Genomic DNA, 16942 nt, shown 5'->3' on the forward strand with positions numbered 1-16942 from the left:
GGCTGGGTGTGGTGGCACAAGCTGTAGTCTCAGCTGCTCAGGAGGTTGAGGCAGAAGAATTGCTTGAGCACAGGAGTTAGAATCTAGCCTGAGCAGCATAACAAGACTTTGGTTCTAAAAAGTATTTAAAAAACAGTCCGGCCACAGTGGCTCACGACCATAGTCCCAGCACTTTGGGAGGCCAAGGTGGGTGAACTACTTGAAGCCAGGAGTTCAAGATCAGCCTGGCCAACATGGTGAAACCCCGTCTCTACTAAAAATACAAAATCAGCTGGGTGTGGTGACACATGCCTGTAATCCCAGTTACTTGGAAGGCTGAGGTGGAAGAATTGCTTGAACCTGGGAGGCAGAGCTTGCAGTGAGCCAACACTGCACTGCTGCACTCCAGCCTGGGTGACAGAGTAAGACCCTGTCTCAAAAAAATAAATAAGAAATATTTTCAAAATAAAACACTTTTAATGTTTTTATTATTTTTTTCTTTAGCAGTACATTGGCAAGTTGAGTAAACTTTTAATTTTAAAACAGTTTTAGAATTACAGACAAACTGCCAAGACAGCACAAAGTTCACACATACCCTTGTACCTGGCTTCCTTCTTATGATTATCTTAAATTAGTATGGTAAATTGCTACAGTTAAAAAACCTAGCTGCGCATGGTACCTCACACCTATGATCCCAGCACTTTGGGAAGCCAAAGTGGGAGGATTACTTGAGTCTTGGAGTTCAAGACTAGCCTGGGATACACAGTGAGACCTTGTTTTAGTTAAAAAAAAAAAAAAAAATTTAAGGCCGGGCTGGGTGGCTCATGCCTATAATCACAACACCGTGGGAGGCCGAGGCAGACAGATTACCTGAGGTCGGGAGTTCAAGAACAGCCTGACCAACATGGAGAAACCCTGTCTCTACTAAAAATACAAAATTAGCCGGATGTGGTGGGGCATGCTTGTAATCCCAGCTACTCCGGAGGCTGATGCAGAAGAATCACTTGAAACCAGGAGGCGGAGTTTGCAGTGAGCCGAGATCTTGCCATTGCACTCCAGCCTGGGCAACAAGAGCAAAGCCCCACCTCAAAAAAAAGAAAATTTTTTTAAATGAAAAATTGGACCAGGCTTCAGCACAGTGGGACAGTCACTCCTCACTGCAGCGTCAAACTCCTGGGCTCAAGCAATTCTCCCTCCTCAGCCTCCCTAGCAGCTGGGACTGTAAGTGCATACCACCATGCTGACTAACTAAAACAAAAAAAAAAAATTAGAGAGATGTAGTCTCGCTAATTTGCCCAGGCTAGTCTCACACTCCTGACCTCAAGATCTTCCCATCTTAGCCTCCCAAAGTGCTAGGATGTGAGCCACCATCCCTGGTCCCAATAAACCAATACTGATATATTATGATTAACTAGGGCTCATCTTGATTCAGATTTCTTTACTATTTCCCATAATGTCCTTTTCCTGTCCCAAGATGTCATCCAGGAGACCACACTATGTTTAGTTCTTAAGTCTCCTCAGGATTGCTGGAGTGCAGTGACTCCATCTCGGCTCACTGCAACCTCTGACCACTGAGTTCAAGCTATTCTCCTGCCTCAGCCTCCCCAGTTGCTGGGATTACAGGCACCTGCCACCATGCCCAGCAGTGCAGTGGGGCTATCTTGGCTCCCTGCAACCTCCGCCTCCCGGGTTCAAACAATTCTCCTGCCTCAGTCTCCCAAGTAGCTGGGATTACAGGTGTGTGCCACAACTCACTGTCTTTTTTTTTGGAGACAGAGTTTGAGATGGGGCTTCACCACGTTGGCCAGGCTGGTCTAGAACTCCTGGCCTCAGGTCATCCACCCACCTCACCCTCCCAAAGTGCTGGGATTACAGGTGTGAGCAACTGCGCCCAGGCTATTCTGCACTTCACGTGCAAAATAATTTTCCCTTTACAATAAATTGCTCTATGCTGCATCACCTTTGCTGTGTGATTCTTATTTAAATTCTTTATTTATTTTAATTATTTCTTCTTTTTGAAACAGGGTCTCACAATGTTGCCCTGGCTGGTCTCAAACCTTTGAGCTCAAGCAATCCATCCACCGTGGCCTCCCAAAGTGCTGGGATGACAGGAATTAGCCACCACACCTAGCCTAAATTCTTTGAAACTTACAACTGCGGCCTCAAAACAGTTGTCAATCATTGCACCACTGCCGTCCAGCCTGGGCGACAGTCTAAGGCCTCATCTCACAAAAGGAAAAAGATATATTAAAAATAAATAAATAAATAAATAAATAAATAAATAAATTTTTTTTTCCCCCCTAAAAACAGGGTATCCCAGTCAGGCACGGTAGCTCACACCTGTAATCCTTGCACTTTGGGAGGCCGAGGCAGGTGAGTCATCTGAGGTCAAGAGTTCAAGACCAACCAGGCCTACATGGTGAAACCCTTGCTCTACTAAAAAAAAACCCACAAAAATTAGCTGGACACGGTGGAAGGTGCCTGTAATCCCTGCTACTCGGGAGGCTGAGGGAGAGAATCACTTGAACTTGGGAGGCAGACGTTGCAGTGAACCCAAGAGTGCACCAGTGCCCTCCAGTCTGGGATCCTACAGAATGAGATTCCAGCTCAAAAACAAATACAAGAGCCAGGGTCTCCCTCTGTTGCCCAGACCAGAGTGCAGTGACGCGGTCACAGCTCACTGCACCCTTGACCTCCCATGCTCAACTGATTCTCCTGCCTCAGTAGCTGGGACTACCAGCACGCATCACCATGCCTGATGAATTTTTTAATTTTTTGGGGTGATGGTCTCGCTATGTTGCCCAGGCAGGTTTTGAACTCTTGGCCTGAAGTGATCCTCCTACCAAGTCCTCCCTACAAAGAGCTGGGATGACAGGCGTCACCCACCACACCCGGCCCTTCAAAGCTGCCTGTTCCTTGACCACGATGTGTAGCAAGGGGAGCTAGAGTGAGAGCAGCACCGTGGGGAACGGACAGGACTGCCAGCCTGAGCTATCTGACGTTAGGCCAGACCCCTCTTCTCCAAGCGAGATCAACCACATGAGTGATCTCAGGAGCCCGTGTCCGCTCAGACAGCCTGGATTTTAGCTTCGTAGATGGATGGGAACCTGTGAAGGTTTAGAGATGCTGGGAGAACCTTTTTCCTGGGAGAGTTTTCCAAATAGGGAACAAACAGAGCCACCCTGGGCCCCGCTGAGGGAGGATCCTACCAGAAGCCGTCACCACTGTCTCGCTCCACGCCGGTGGTGATGTTGATGTCATCGATGCAGGTAGTTGGTGTCGTGTACAGAAGCACAGACCACTGCAGTCCCGCGTACTTGAAGAAGTCAAAGTCTGTGTTCTGGACAAAGTAACCCTTGGGATACCGAGGGCGGAAGGACTGTGGTTCGCTGGGCCCTCGCCATGGGTCTTTTGCCCTCAGTTCACATGCCCCCCCAGATCAGGGCCTCCTCTCTGCGAAGGCCACCCTGTCCCTGGCAGGAAGACCACAGGGTGGGGCGGAAAGATGGGTGTGTGCAGTGGAGGCAAGATGGTACCCACTTGGACATGTCGGTCACATACAGATGGTCCCTGGTGGCAGGGTGGGGGGGGGGTGAGCGTGCTCTTGATGGCGACAGTGACTCAGAGGCGGGAGGGCAGGGGACCCAAGTGGAACAGACTGCTGACGTCAGCCTCGAAGGGGAGGTAGCCCCTTTCATGCTCTAGCGTGTGGACACCATTCACCCACTGCAGACATAGGAGATATGGGAAGGGGGTGGCAGGTCGGGACATGAGGAGGGGCTCTGCTATCGGGCACTCCCTCACATAACCCGCAGCATGGGGCTCAGGAGCCTGCCAGTCAGACAGGAAGAATGACATCCCAGTGGGGTAGATCAGGCCACCTATCCCCCTACACAGGGCACAGCCCCCAGGGCAGGGTAAGGCCCCCCACCGTCCCAACCCAGGAGACAGGCTGTGGGTGGAATCTGATGGTCCCGTGCTGTTCAGCAGCTGTGCCCACCCACCCGCCCTGCCTACTCCTGGCCATACTGACCACAATGGCATAGAAGTGGGCACTGCCAATCCTCAGCACCACTCTTGTGTGCAGGTCCTGGATCCATTGCTTCAGCAGGGTCACCTCCCGTTCATGCCACATCCAGCTGACAAAATGCCCAGTCCTGGCTGATATCATTGAAGATGCAGAGAACCGGTATGTCCAAGGTGGGGCCCGACTGCAAAGAGAAGGGCTGGGCTCAGCTCCTAAGCCCCCAAAGGGATCCGGGACCAGTGTGCTGCACAGCTGTGCCCCCAGACCTAGAACAAGCCCTGACACATGGCGGGGACTCCTGGCGGAAAAGACAGATAGCTTGCTGATGACAGGTCCACTGCCAGGGCAGGTTGTACACCTGGGACACTGGGGTCAGGAGATCCTCATTGGGGCGGATGGCACCCAGTATCTCCCGAGACAGGGGTGAACCCAGGGGCACATCCCAGCCAAAGGCAAGAAAGTTCAGACCTGTGACTAAGATGCAAATGACCCACTGCCTGTCAGAGGAAGAAAGGCTGGTTAGGGGGAGGGGCAGCTCTGCTTAGGACACTGTGAGTGAGGCCCATGCTGGCAGCCAGCCCTCTCCTCTCTTTCTCTTGTACTGAATACCACAAAAACAGAAACAGAGGATGTAGGCTGGGTATGGTGGTTAATACCTGTAATCCCAGCACTTTGGGAAGCAGAGGCAGGCGGATCACAAGGTCAGGAGTTCGAGACCAACTTGGCCAATATGGTGAAACCCCATCTCTACTAAAAATACAAAAATTAACTGGGAGTGGTGGCGGGCGCCTGTAGTCCCAGCTACTAGGGAGGCTGAGGCAGGAGAATCGCTTGTACCCAGGAGGCGGAGGCTGCAGTGAGCCATCCCCTTGGATATCATGCCATGGCACTGCAGCCTGGGTGACACAGTGAGACTCTCTCTCAAAAAAAAAAAAGACAAAGAAAAAGAGGAGGTAGAACAGGCAAACAAGGCCCAGACTTCACCGGATTCCACTTCTCTGCTGACCACTTCCAAGTCAGGAGGGCAACAGGGGTGGCATCCTCGGCCTGATGTCACTGTCTGTCCTCTATCTGAACCCTGAAAACCAAGCTACCTTCCCCCCTCAGCAGAGCCGACATCAGAATGTCTAAACTGTACCCTCCTCCTGATCCCCGGGCCCAGCTCTGTGCAGGGCCTGCCCCTCAGGCCTGACGAGTGTCTGGTGGCTCATGCCTATAATCAGTACTTTGGGAAGTCAACGTGGGAGGATGGCTTGAGGTCAGGAGTTTGAGATCCGCCTGCATAACGTACTGAGACCCTGTATCTTAAAAAACAAAACAAAACCAAAAAGTTGGTTTTTGTTTTGAGACAGAGTCTCAGTCTGTCGCACAGGCTGGAGTGCAGTGGCCTGATCTCGGCTCACTGCAACCTCCGCCTTCCTGGTTCAAGCAATTCTCCTGCCTCTGCCTCCCAAGTAGCTGGGATTACAGGTGCTCATCACCACGCCCGGCTAACTTTGTATTTTTAGTAGAGACGGGGTTTCACCACGTTGGCCGGGCTGGTCTTGAACTCCTGGCCTCAGGTGATCCGGCCGCCTGGGCCTCCCAAGGTGCTGGGATTACAGGCGTGAGCCACCAAGCCCGACCAAGTTTCTTTTCTTTCTTTTTTTTTTTAATTAGGCATGGCGGTCCCAGCTAAATTGCAAGGCTGGGGCGGGAGAATCGCTTGAGCTCAGAAGTTAGGATTGCCCCATTCCGCTCCAACCTGGGCGGCAGGACCAAACCCCGTCTCAAAAACATTTCAAAAACTAAAAATCAATATTAGAAAGGACACTGCCCAGGCTCAGCCTTCGCCTCAGGACGCGGCTGGACAGGAGCTCTTCCTCCTCCTAACGCCTCCTCCGCCCTGGCCCTCCCGGGTCCCCCTAGTCCTCCCGGTTCCCCCATCCTCCAACCAGGCGCCCCCAAGCCCGTTGACCTTTAACCTCCTCCAGGCCCCCAGTTCTGGGGCACTCAGGTGAAGGAGGGTGCAGGGCGCCGGGGCTTACCCATTCCCAACGCCGGGTTTCCGGGCGCCTCTCCTAACGGTCACCGGTACCTCTGCTCCTGGAAGCCCAGGCGTCGGTTGACGGAGAAGTGGGCTGGGAAGCCTCAGAGGCGGTGGAGCTCCTTGCGCTCCCGCGACGCGCTCTCCCCGGTGTACAGCATCCCGCCCAGCAGCGCCTGCGCGCAGCCACACAACAGCGGCCCCCGAGCGGCCCCGGACACCGCCACCATCCAGGTCATAGTTCCCGCTCCCTGTCTTGTCAGCCAGTGTGAGGGGATGAGAGCGGCGCCCGCGGAGCCCTGCGGGCCTGTCGCGCGACGCGCCTGCGGCGTGAGGCGCGTGAGGCCGTCGGCGCCATGTTTGTTTAGGGCGAGTGCCAGGCCTGGAGGGCCGGGGCGGCGCCAGACGCTGCCCAGTAGGACCTGTGGCTGAAATCCAGGGCTAGGCCTTTGGGGAAGCGGGACCCCCACCCTCAGCTCCAGCCAAGAAGGGCGTCGTCTGCTCCCCATCCCAGCAGAGGCTGGACGATCCAGGGCCACAGACCAGGACAGAACCCCTGAGATTGGTGGCATCCCCGTTTCTTCAAGGGGCACCTCCACTTGCTTTCCCCAGCAGGAATTCGAGCAGGCCCCAGCGGAGCCTCTTCCATGACTGCTGGATGCAGCCTCTTGCAGGGATGCATGTCCTTGGGAGGCGGCCGTAGCCTTGACCCTGGACCTCTGGGACCCTGACTCTAACCAAGGGGACAGAAGCTCCTTCTTGGCTTTGAAGATACACGAAGATACAGGGAGAGAGGCCAAGTGCGGTGGCTCACGCCTGTAATCCCAGCACTTTGGGACGCTGAGGTGGGGGGATCACTTGAGGCCAGGAGTTGAGACCAGCCTGGCCAACATGTCGAAACCCCCTCTCTACTGAAAATACTTAAAAAAAAAAAAAAAAAAAAAAAAAACACAAAACAAAAGGGAGCCAAGCATGATAGCAGGCGCCTGTAATCCCAGCTATTCAGGAGGCTGAGGCTGAAGAATCACTTGAACCCAGGAGGCGAAGGTTGCAGTGAGCCGAGGTCACACCACTGCAGTCCAACCTGGGTGACAGAGCAAGAATCTATCTCAAAAAAAAAAAAAAAAAATTGCAGGGAGAGGGTACCCTGCAGAACCCCACTTTACTCCAGTAGGGAAGGCACCGTGTGGAAGGGTAGAGGAAGAGATCTGGAGACAGTGAAAAAGACATAGGTTTATTAAGGGGACTTTCACACAGGTGCAGTGGCTGTGGCTGGACATGAGAACCACTACATTTGTAAAAAGCATGCAGCGTCCATAACATTTTCACCTAGCATCCTCGACCTGTTACCGGTGGAAGGTATCCAAGTTCCCGGTGGTGAATCCATACACAACTGAAACAACCTCAATTCTTGCCTCCTCAGAAGAAATAATTTGACTGAGGATCATAAGGTAGATACCAGATAGAGGCAAGTTGCAGAGCAGGAGTAAAATTTTTTTAAAAAGCAGGCCAGGAAAGGGGGTAGTGGCTCATGCCTGTAATCCCAGTACTTTGGGAGGGTGAGTCGAGTGGATCACCTGAGATCAGGAGTTCGAGACCAGCCTGGCCAACATAGTGAAACCATGTCTCTACTAAAAATACAAAAATTAGCTGGACGTGATGGTGAGTGCCTGTAATCCCAGCTACTTGGGAGGCTGAGGCAGGAGAATCTCTTGAACCTGGGAGGTGGAGGTTGCAGAGAGATGAGATTGAGCCACTGCACTCCAGCCTGGGCTATAGAGTGAGATAGTATTTAAAAAAAATGGTTATTAAAAAACTTTAGAACAGGAAGTAAAGGAAAGAAGGAAAGTGCAACTTGGAAGAGGGCCAAGCGGTCGACCTGAGAAACCAAGTGCCCAGCTTGACCTCTTGACTCAGAGTTTCACAGGTTGGCATCCTTCCAGGATCTTGCCACTCCTGATTCCTTAGCTTGGGGCTCTGAACACACTTTCTTCTTCGACCATAAAGTCATTCTGAGGGTCCACATCAGGTACGGCTGTCGGGCACCTCTGCCATATAGAGGGGTCCCTCTGGTCCTAGGAACCTGGACTGGACACAATTGTTTGTACGATTACTCCCCCACCCCTTTTCTCATGCTTGCCAAATCCACCTTCTGGGAATGGACCTTAATACTGGAAATGGAGTCCCCAGCATAGTGAAAATAAATACATTCTACAAACTGACAAGGCCTAAAGGCTTTTTCCCAAATGTTTATGCACTTTTTCTTATTTTCTTTCTTTAAAATTTTACTTGTATATTCCTTTAGTGAAATGCTTACATGCTTAAATTAGGATATAGTTCGCTGTTTATGAGGCAGCTTTAGGCCACATTTAACAAAAGTAAGAACAAGTAGGATGTAAAAGTTTATACAGTATGTAAAAATCAGTAATTCAGGATGGGCTTAGTGGCTCACACCTGTAATCCCAGTACTTTGGGAGGTGGAGGCAGGAGGATGACTTGAGCCCAGGAGTTTGTGACCAGCCTGGACAACATAATGAGACCACTGTCTCTGCAAGAAACACAAAAAAAAAAAAAAAAAAAAAAATTACCCCGGTGGTGTGGCACACACAATCATCCCAGGTACATGAGAGTCTGAGACAGGAGCATTGATGAAGCCTGGGAAGCAGAGGTTGCAGTGAGCCAAGACTGTGCCACTGCACTCCAGCCTGGGTGACAGAGCGAGACCCTATCATAAGTAAATAAATGTATGTATGTATGTATGTATGTATGTATGTATGTATGTATGTATAATGAAATTAAACCTAGATGGGCATGGCAGCTCAGGTCTGTAATCCCAGCACTTTGGGAGGTCAAGGCAGGAGGATCACTTGAGCCCAGGAGTTCAAGACCAGCCTAGGCAATACAGTGAGACCCAGTCTCTCCAAAAGTTTAAATATTAGCCAGCTGTGGTGACGCATGCCTGTGGTTCCAGCCACTTCGGGGGCTGAGGAGGTAGGATCATTTGAGCCCAGGAAGTTGAGCAATGAGCTGTGATTATGCCACTGCACTCCAGCCTGGGCAACAGAGTAAAGCTGTGTCAAAAAAATATATATCTTTAATTAAACTAAATAAATTCAGCTATTCTAGTCATATATCAAGACCTCAATAGCCACATGTAACTAGTGGCCACCATTTCACACAGTGCATATATGGGGCATTTCTATCATTGCAAGGGTTCTTTTTTGAAACAAGGTCTCACTCTGTCCCCCAGGTGGGAGCACAGTGGTGCAATCATGGCAGACGGCAGCCTTGACCTACTGGGCTCTAACAATCCTCCCACCTCAGCATCCCAAGTAGCTGGGACTACAGGCAAGCACAACCATAACCAACTAATTTTATTTTTTATTTTTCTTATTTTTTTTGAGATGGAGTCTCGCTCTGCCACCCAGACTGGAGTGCAGTGACATGATCTTGACTCACTACAACCTCTGCCTCCCTGGTTCAAGCAGTTCTCCTGCTTCAGCCTCCTGAGTAACTGGGATTACAGGTGCACACCACCACGCGCAGCTAATCTTTGTATTTTCTTAGTAGACACGAGGTTTCACCATGTTGGTCAGGTTGGACTCGAACTCCTGACCTCGTGATCCACCCACCTCGGCCTCCCAAAATGCTGGGGTTACAGGTGTCAGCCACCTTGCCTGGCCACAACAAATCTTAAATATTTTGTAGAGATGGGCTCTATGTTGTGCAGACTGGTCTCAAACTCCTGGGCTCAAGAGAGCCTCTGACCTTGGTCTCCCAAAGTGCTAGCAGTCCAGGTGTGAGCCACCGCACCCAGCACTGCAGAACCCAGGTCTATCAGTGTTGACCTAGAACCTCTCGAGAGTTTCTTAAGAATTCAGAACTGGGGCCAGGCATGGTGGCCCATGCCTGTAATTCCAGTACTTTGGGAGGCCAAGGCAGGTGGATCACTTGAGGTCAAAAGTTCAAGACCAGCCTGACCAACATGGTGAAACCTCACCTCTACTAAAAAAATTAAAAAAAGCTTAGGAGAACGTGGTGGTACGTACCTGTAAACCAAGTTACTTGGGAGGCTGAGGCAGGAGAATCACTTGAACCGGGAGGTGGAGGTAGCAGTGAGTCAACATTGTGCCACTGAACTCCAGCCTGGGTGACAAGAATGATCTTCCCTCTCAACGAAAAAAGAAATCAGAGCTGGATACCTTTTCAAACAGGATGAGCAAGGGTGCATATCCATGAGCCACTTCCCTCTGCTTGATTAGTTTGCAGAAGTGGCATTCTGTAAGCAAGATAAATTTAAGGGTGCAAACAGAACAGCACAGTCCACTGTGGGGGGCTGTTCTCTATGTGTCAATGGGAGTCCCAGGAGCTGTGACAAATGAGTGTGAGCTGGCTGGGGAGAGAACAAGGGGCTGGATGGTGTTCAGGAATCCACATGGAAAAAAAAAAACAAAACCGTCAAGATAAAGCAACCTATCTTTGGTGAGGAAGATGAAAAAATGAGAGGGATAAAAATATGAGGACAGGCTTGGAATGGTGGCCAGGGAGGCCAGCCAGATCTCCACACAAAGATTCTGCTGTTAAGCAGGAGGCAGCCTCAGGGGTGAAAGTTTCCTGAAGCAACTCAGGTCAGGCCTCACACACAAGAGACCCAGAGGCTGCAAAAGCACCAGCTCAGCCAGCCAAGAACCCAGGGCCACACCCTTCTGAGACCCAGACTCCAAGTGAGGATCACTGGGATTCAGCCGAACAGGAGGACGTGACAGCTGGAGGACCAATACTTCCCAACACCCTTCCAGCAAGCAGCTGTGGACCTGCCATAGGAGCGATGACAGGCAGGATGGTGGTCTGGGAAGAAGGATCCCAGACTGGGTGTCCCATAGGACCTGGTTGTGACGATCCCACAGCCAACACTCATGCCCCAGCCAAACCCAAACCCAACAGCTCCCCAAAGCCCTCCATGTAAATAGCCTGTGCACTGCTAAGCAGATACCTCAGGGAACAATCTGATGGCTGTGAAGAAGATGCAGCCTCAACAGGGTTCCACAAGCCTTCTGCAAGCAAAGCCTTCTTTGCTTGGGTGCCTCTTCAAACCACTAGGGAAGCTCTTAAAAGATACAGGTCAGGCACAGTAGCTCACGTCTGTAAACAGCATTGTGGGAGGCAGAGGCAGGAGTACAGCTTGAGGTTAGGACTTTAAGGACAGCCTGGTTGGAATAGTGAGACCCTGTCTCTACAAAACACAAAAATTAGCATGGCATGGTGGTATATGCCCATAGTCCCACCCACTTGGGAGGCTGAGAAGGGAGGATTCCTTGAGCCTGGGAGGTCAAGGTTGCAGTGCCCATGATCATGCCACTGCGCTACAACCTGGGCCACAGCACAAGATCCTGTTACAATCAAACAAGCAAACAAAAAACCAAAGATGCCTGTCATCTGCCCCATCAAATAAATCCAAATCTCCGCAGGGTGACACAGGGTATTCGCATTTTAAAATATCTCCTCTGCTGAATAAAAGTAGAGTAATGGCTGAAAACCACTGAGTTATGTAAATACACTTCCTGTGACTTATTTGTAGCCCTTTCGTATCTAGCAATTTCTACAGACCCTCTCTGTGGGCTTCAGAAGCCAGAATGGGCAGGGCCAGGTGAGAGGTGTCCTAGCACACTGAGGCTAGAGCACAGCTCCCAGCTCAGGGGGACCCATTTCTGAGGTGAAGGCACCCACCAGGGGCTCCGCCTGTCTTCAGAGGGAAAATCACACCTCAGAACCCCAGAGACCCAAAAGAAAGCTCAAATTCAGCAGATACCTGCCACTGGACCCTGGAGCGGCAGCCCCAGGAAAAACTGCCATTGCACTGTCAGCTCCCTCCAGCACTGTCTCAGGTCCCAGCAGGAGGAGGTCTCTGACTAAGCTCAGAGGTCTCAACAAAAGGTGGGGTGAACCTCAGAGGAGTTACTAATAGGCCTATAGTTACCTCAAGACTCCACCTGATCAGGGCCAAAAATGAGTCCTGGGAGGGCAGCCAGGAAGAAAGCAGGGCAGAGAGGAAACACAGGGAGAGGGGCCCTGGGACCACATCAGATACGGAGGGAACCAGGGGAACGAGAGCAGCCCTGATGATTGTGCTCCCCACAGCCTCTGCATGTCTCTGTTCCCTGAGAATTCAAGGTGAGGAGCTCATTCTTACCCTTCACCCGTTCCTGGGCTCTGGCAGGCTGGCCTGATTCCTGTCCCAGCCTCACCCATTCTCCGCAGTCGTCACCACTGATGTGGGCAAGCTGATGTCTCCGGTTTGCTGGGCTCTCACTCGCCACCCAATGGCACCAAGTTAACTTCTTTGCATGCTTTATTTTCTGTGATTAAAAAGGGAAGCAATTCTCACTGACGCCATTTCTCAGAGGAGAAAACAGGCACAGGGATGTTCTATCACTTCCTCAAGATCACCAAGCTACAAGTGGGAGCTGGGCTTTGAATGGAAGTCTACCCATGCTCCTAAAGTTGAGCCATCCTCCAAGGAAACAATGGGGGAGGGTGAGCGGCCAGAAGCCCAGTGGGGCCTTTGAGTAGGTCTTATGGAAAGGAGGTGCTTACAGGATGGAACCTACAAGATGTGACCTCACTTCCTTACTGACAGACCCCAACAGAACTTAGAATTCTGGTAACTAGGCACCCATATTATACACACAGCCCCATTTCCAGCTCAGTTGATAGTCGACACTCCAGAGAACAACATGTTCTCCTGCTGTGTCCCAACATGCTGCCGACCTCCTCATCGCAGGAGAGGCCAAAATGAGACTGTTTCTCGAGAATATAGACATTGGTACAACCCTCACCCTCGACGCCTCTGGCCCTTTGCCAGAAGGCACCCACAGGTAACACAGGGCCCAGGGCAGGCCCGTCCAGGCCAGGCCTCAACTGTGCCCATTAGGGCAGTGCTGAGCCCCTCCCCATGTGTTTGGGGGAAACAGGAGAAGAGGGGCCCTCCCTGGACAGGAGCAGGTAGGTTGTCCGGGGATGGGAGCCTGGTCAGTATGTCAGGTTCACAGCCCAGACCATGCCTTCAGGATGGGAAGGTGAGTGTCGAGGACACAGTTTGTCTGCTCAGATCTGAATCCCAGGACCTCAAGCTGTCATCTGCCAGAGATCTCAAGCTCCTCTGGCTGGAGGTCTACGCAGATGCTCCTATGTGCCAAATCCTGTTGGGGAAGGGGGCGCCAGGGAGGAGTTCTAATGGGGGTGTCCCACTATGGGGTCAGCCAGGCAGGCCACTGACACCTCTTCGCCTGGCTCACTCTCTTTGCAGAGCTCCACACAGCAGATCAAGCAGGAGCTGTTGGATGGATTCCATTTCTCCATCTTCTTCAAAGAAGGGCAGGGGCCCCCTGCTACCAACCACGGCCAGTGCTGGTCTGGGGTGAGACTGGACACAGAAGGGTCTCCACAGACAGGGATTCCAGAAAACCAGGGTGGGCCCAGGACTCAAACACGAATATGGGGATTCCCTAGGCTCTGTCCTAGGGCTTTCACACTTGAGTGAGCCACTGTCCTCTCCCAAAGGAATCTGGCTGCCATTAGTCCCCAGTGGCAACTTGGTTACAGGCAAAGTCCCTTTCACCTATCAGAGGAAGATCAGAGAAAATCCTTCTGTTTTCACTTGATGCTATGCCAGGAGTATCTCAGCATGTTGCTACAAGAATTGGGTATGATGGTAACATTGTAGCACATACTCATACTGTTATCATTTTAACTCCCCACCCTAAGTGTATGTCCAGCAACAGGCAGCTCCCCTGCCCTGCTGACCTCTTCCAGGACTTAAAATCCAACACTTCTACACAAACAAGATGGGGGGGTGGTGATTACAACAAAAGAAGGTGAAGCTACTCTATGCATCTGTGTTGAAAGTGTCATCTCAGAGAACTCATCCCTGCAGACACACCGGGCAGCTGCTGCACTCTTGCATGTCACTGTAATATTCCTTAAGGGAGGCCATGCTCCACAGCGGGTCTGCCTCTCAGTGCTGGTGGAGCCTGTCGTGATAAAATTCCCTTTCTAGGCAGCCTTTCTACAGGGAGCATAATCCTATGTGTGTCCTAATAGGCTGGAGCAGTTTGCCAGGGCTGCCATAACATGCACGCTGACTGAATGGCTTAACCACAGAAATCTGGTTCCTCACAATTCTGGAGACTGGAAGCCTAAGGTCAAACTGTCAGTCTGGGGTGGTTTCTCTGGGCCTCACTCCTTGCCTTGGAGATGGCTGATTTCTATCTCAGTCAGGACAGGGTCTTCTCTTGAATTTCTCTGTGCACTGACCACCTCTCCTTGTAAGAAGCGCAGGCCTATTAACTTAGGGGCCACCCTAATGAACTCACTTCTCCTGAATTACCTCTTGGAGAACTCTGTGTCCAAACACAGTCACATTCTGAGTCTCTGGGGTTGCGAATAGAAACAGTTACATTTGGGGGAGGGGACACAATTCAACCCATAAAATACACAAATCCCCTGCGGAAGACACACACCCAGGAAAGGGAAATCTGGGTGAAAGGATGTGCAGATAGCAAGTTTCAACAGGTGTAGCCAGTTGACTTTCCAAAAGGGCTCCAGCTGCTCACAGGGTCACCAGCAGCCTCTAAACGTAGCTGCTGCTTTGAACACAACCTCCCCTGAATACTAACATGTTCTTAACTTTTTGTCAATCTGCTGTCTGTGTGGCAGAGAGAATCACCTTGTTTCATTTCCACTTTAAACCATACATTTCCGTAACCTTTCCCACTTTCAATACCTGCCTGCGTTTTCTCTTCCACGAGTCGCCTGGCAGATCCTGGGCCTTGGGATGCGCTTCCTCCCACCCTGGAGTCTTCCGGCACTTTCCCCTTGACCAGGGCTGGGATGGCCGTAGCTGTTTCTCCAGACTCACATTCATGTTAAAGAACAAAAACAATCATATCCCTTTAAGTCAAAGGGTTCTTCTAGAGCATCTTGTCCGGTGTGCTGTCACTAAAATAAGGAGGGGATGAGACCTCCCCAGACCCTTCCCTTCCATATAAGAAGCAGAGCCTCAGGTGGCCTAGAGGGAATTTCATCCAGTCCTCCCTGTGGAAGGTGCTCTCTTCTGACCCGGCTGCTGCTGAGCAAGCATCTGACATCCAAAAGCCCGCGTCTCCTCTTCTCCACCATGAGGGTGATTTTTGAGGAGTGCAGGGATGATGCTCTTCATGCAGGCTGTTGATACAGAGGGTGCTGTTGCCCCACAGCTCACATTCACCATGCTGATGCCTTGAAGGCATGAATCATTTTATCCTTCCCCATCCTCACATGCAATTTTACCTTGAAAGCCTAGAACCCTTTTCACCATGGGCACCCAGGTTCTCCACATGCACAAGTCCCTCAAGGGTTGATGCTTCTTGGTGTGAGTTCCAGATCCCGATCCTCTGGTGGTTCATGGTGTTACCACTGACTCTCATGTCCCTCCTTGTCCCCCTAGTATGAAAATGAGATCTGCAGGATGCCAACTTTCCAGCCCAGCACAAGGGAGAAGCTGTTGGAGTCCCTGGTTCCAGCCTTTCTAACTAAACCCATCTCCTCCTATGCCACCTGCCTGGGTCCCTCCTGGGACTTTATCACCGTGCCACACTTTTTGGAACTACTGGTTAGAAGGTGAGTGTCCATCCCCTCCAAGGCACCGAGGTGCCTCTGTCCCCTACTGGCTGTGTCTTGAAGATGCACCTCTTGGAGCCTCAGTTGGCTCCTCTGGAACAGGGAGTAATGAGAAGATGAACCTCACAGGGTTCTTGTAGGGACTGAATGATCTAAGACACGGCAAACAAAGGGGTCCCTAGAGCCTAAAACTCTGGACAATCTGCTGTGGGTGCTGTGATTCATGTTTATTACTTTTCTCTTCCCCCTCACTGAAGCAGCTCTCAGCATTCTGCCACAATGGCCCATCTCTCTTTCTGTTTGGAAAGGCACATAGAAAGCAAGTCTGCAATGGCATTAGTAAACGATGTCTGAGTTTCCTTCTGGCTGGACTTTCTCCTTGATACAGACAGAAGAGGGGACCCTTCATGCTGAAAAAGGAGCCACAGGCCCACTCTGACATCTGGAGAGGCTCACTGAGTTTCTCCAATGGTTGGGGTTCACTCATTCAACACATACATACAAAACACTTCATTTGTGCATCGTTCTTCTTGTGACTTGGCATAATTTCATAAACAAGGCAGATGACAATCCCTGGGCCTCAATTCTACCCAGAGTCAGGTGCTCACAGTAGACACAATAAACAAATGGTATCTTCAGAATGTTAGAGGTGAAACCCTCATGGCCTCCTCTACGTATGGTGGCATCCTCCCAGATCCTGACTAGAATGACGGAGCCCAACAAGTATCAACTGGGGGGACTTAGGGTTCTGAAGGGCCTCTTCACCCACAAAACATGGGGGGAAATATGTGGACTCTGGCTGGGGAGAGACTAAAGGAGCCCTGGGGTTCATATGTCTTGTAATTCCCACAACAAGGCTGACATCTGGGGACTTCCCCTGCACGAGGCAAATAGTGAGTTCTGTAAATGGAGACTTAGGTCCCTTGCAAAGGAGACGGTTGAGGTCACAACTGGCCACTGAGAGACCCATCCCCAGCACCGTGCCTTCCCAGCTCTCCCTGTCCTCCTCCACCCAACATCTGCCCCTACCCTCCTCACCCCAGGACCAGAGCTGGAGCTTTAATGAGCAAGCTGCTCACAAATCTGCCTGGAGCTGCAGTCTTGAGTGCCCAGCTGCACAGTGCTGTGCTCCAGGGCCATTGGGAAGAGAATGTCAGTGGGACGCTGGGGCGCAGAAGGGTCCGTACAGCCCTGCTACATGGCCAGGTCTGCCCCTTCCAGGACAGCACTGATGGCTTGGGGTAGGGTGGGGC

The 16942-nt window shown here is 51.3% G+C and overlaps 2 protein-coding genes, 1 long non-coding RNA gene and 1 pseudogene across 11 annotated transcripts in view; 3 read left to right on the forward strand and 1 right to left on the reverse strand.

The window, feature by feature from the left end:
- LOC114670308 (putative inactive beta-glucuronidase protein GUSBP11) overlaps positions 1-6768 on the reverse strand; it is a 129868-nt gene extending 123100 nt beyond the window's left edge. For 2 of the 8 annotated variants that reach the window (XM_077951018.1, XM_077951022.1), the window contains exons 1-3: positions 6034-6768; positions 4013-4190; positions 3189-3319 (exon numbers count right to left, since the gene is read on the reverse strand). In XM_077951018.1, coding sequence (XP_077807144.1) covers positions 6137-6604 — 468 coding nt within the window. In that variant the 5' untranslated portion in view covers positions 6605-6768 and the 3' untranslated portion in view covers positions 3189-3319; positions 4013-4190; positions 6034-6136. Of the gene's footprint in view, positions 1-3188; positions 3706-3996; positions 4191-6033 lie in introns of all 8 variants that reach the window. The other 6 variants (XM_077951016.1, XM_077951017.1, XM_077951023.1 and 3 more) reach the window with 5 other exon arrangements.
- Positions 1-16942, forward strand: part of LOC114670397 (phosphatidylinositol 3,4,5-trisphosphate 3-phosphatase TPTE2-like) — a 314879-nt pseudogene that overhangs the window by 213303 nt on the left and 84634 nt on the right.
- Positions 1-16942, forward strand: part of LOC114670406 (ral-GDS-related protein-like) — a 117135-nt gene that overhangs the window by 93397 nt on the left and 6796 nt on the right. Inside the window, exons 2-3 of one of the 2 annotated variants that reach the window (XM_077951012.1) lie at positions 12616-13449; positions 15517-15689. In XM_077951012.1, the coding sequence (XP_077807138.1) occupies positions 13282-13449; positions 15517-15689 (341 nt within the window). In that variant the 5' untranslated portion in view covers positions 12616-13281. Of the gene's footprint in view, positions 1-12615; positions 13450-14820; positions 16931-16942 lie in introns of those variants that run through there. The other variant, XM_028828036.2, reaches the window with a different exon arrangement.
- Positions 1-16942, forward strand: part of LOC144332006 (uncharacterized) — a 69915-nt gene that overhangs the window by 7443 nt on the left and 45530 nt on the right. Inside the window, exon 2 of the long non-coding RNA XR_013399677.1 lies at positions 484-2075. This is a non-coding gene — a long non-coding RNA (uncharacterized LOC144332006). The remainder of the gene's footprint in view (positions 1-483; positions 2076-16942) is intronic.

The sequence above is a fragment of the Macaca mulatta genome, chromosome 10 (assembly GCF_049350105.2).
Source record: "Macaca mulatta isolate MMU2019108-1 chromosome 10, T2T-MMU8v2.0, whole genome shotgun sequence".
Taxonomy (NCBI): Eukaryota; Metazoa; Chordata; class Mammalia; order Primates; family Cercopithecidae; genus Macaca; species Macaca mulatta.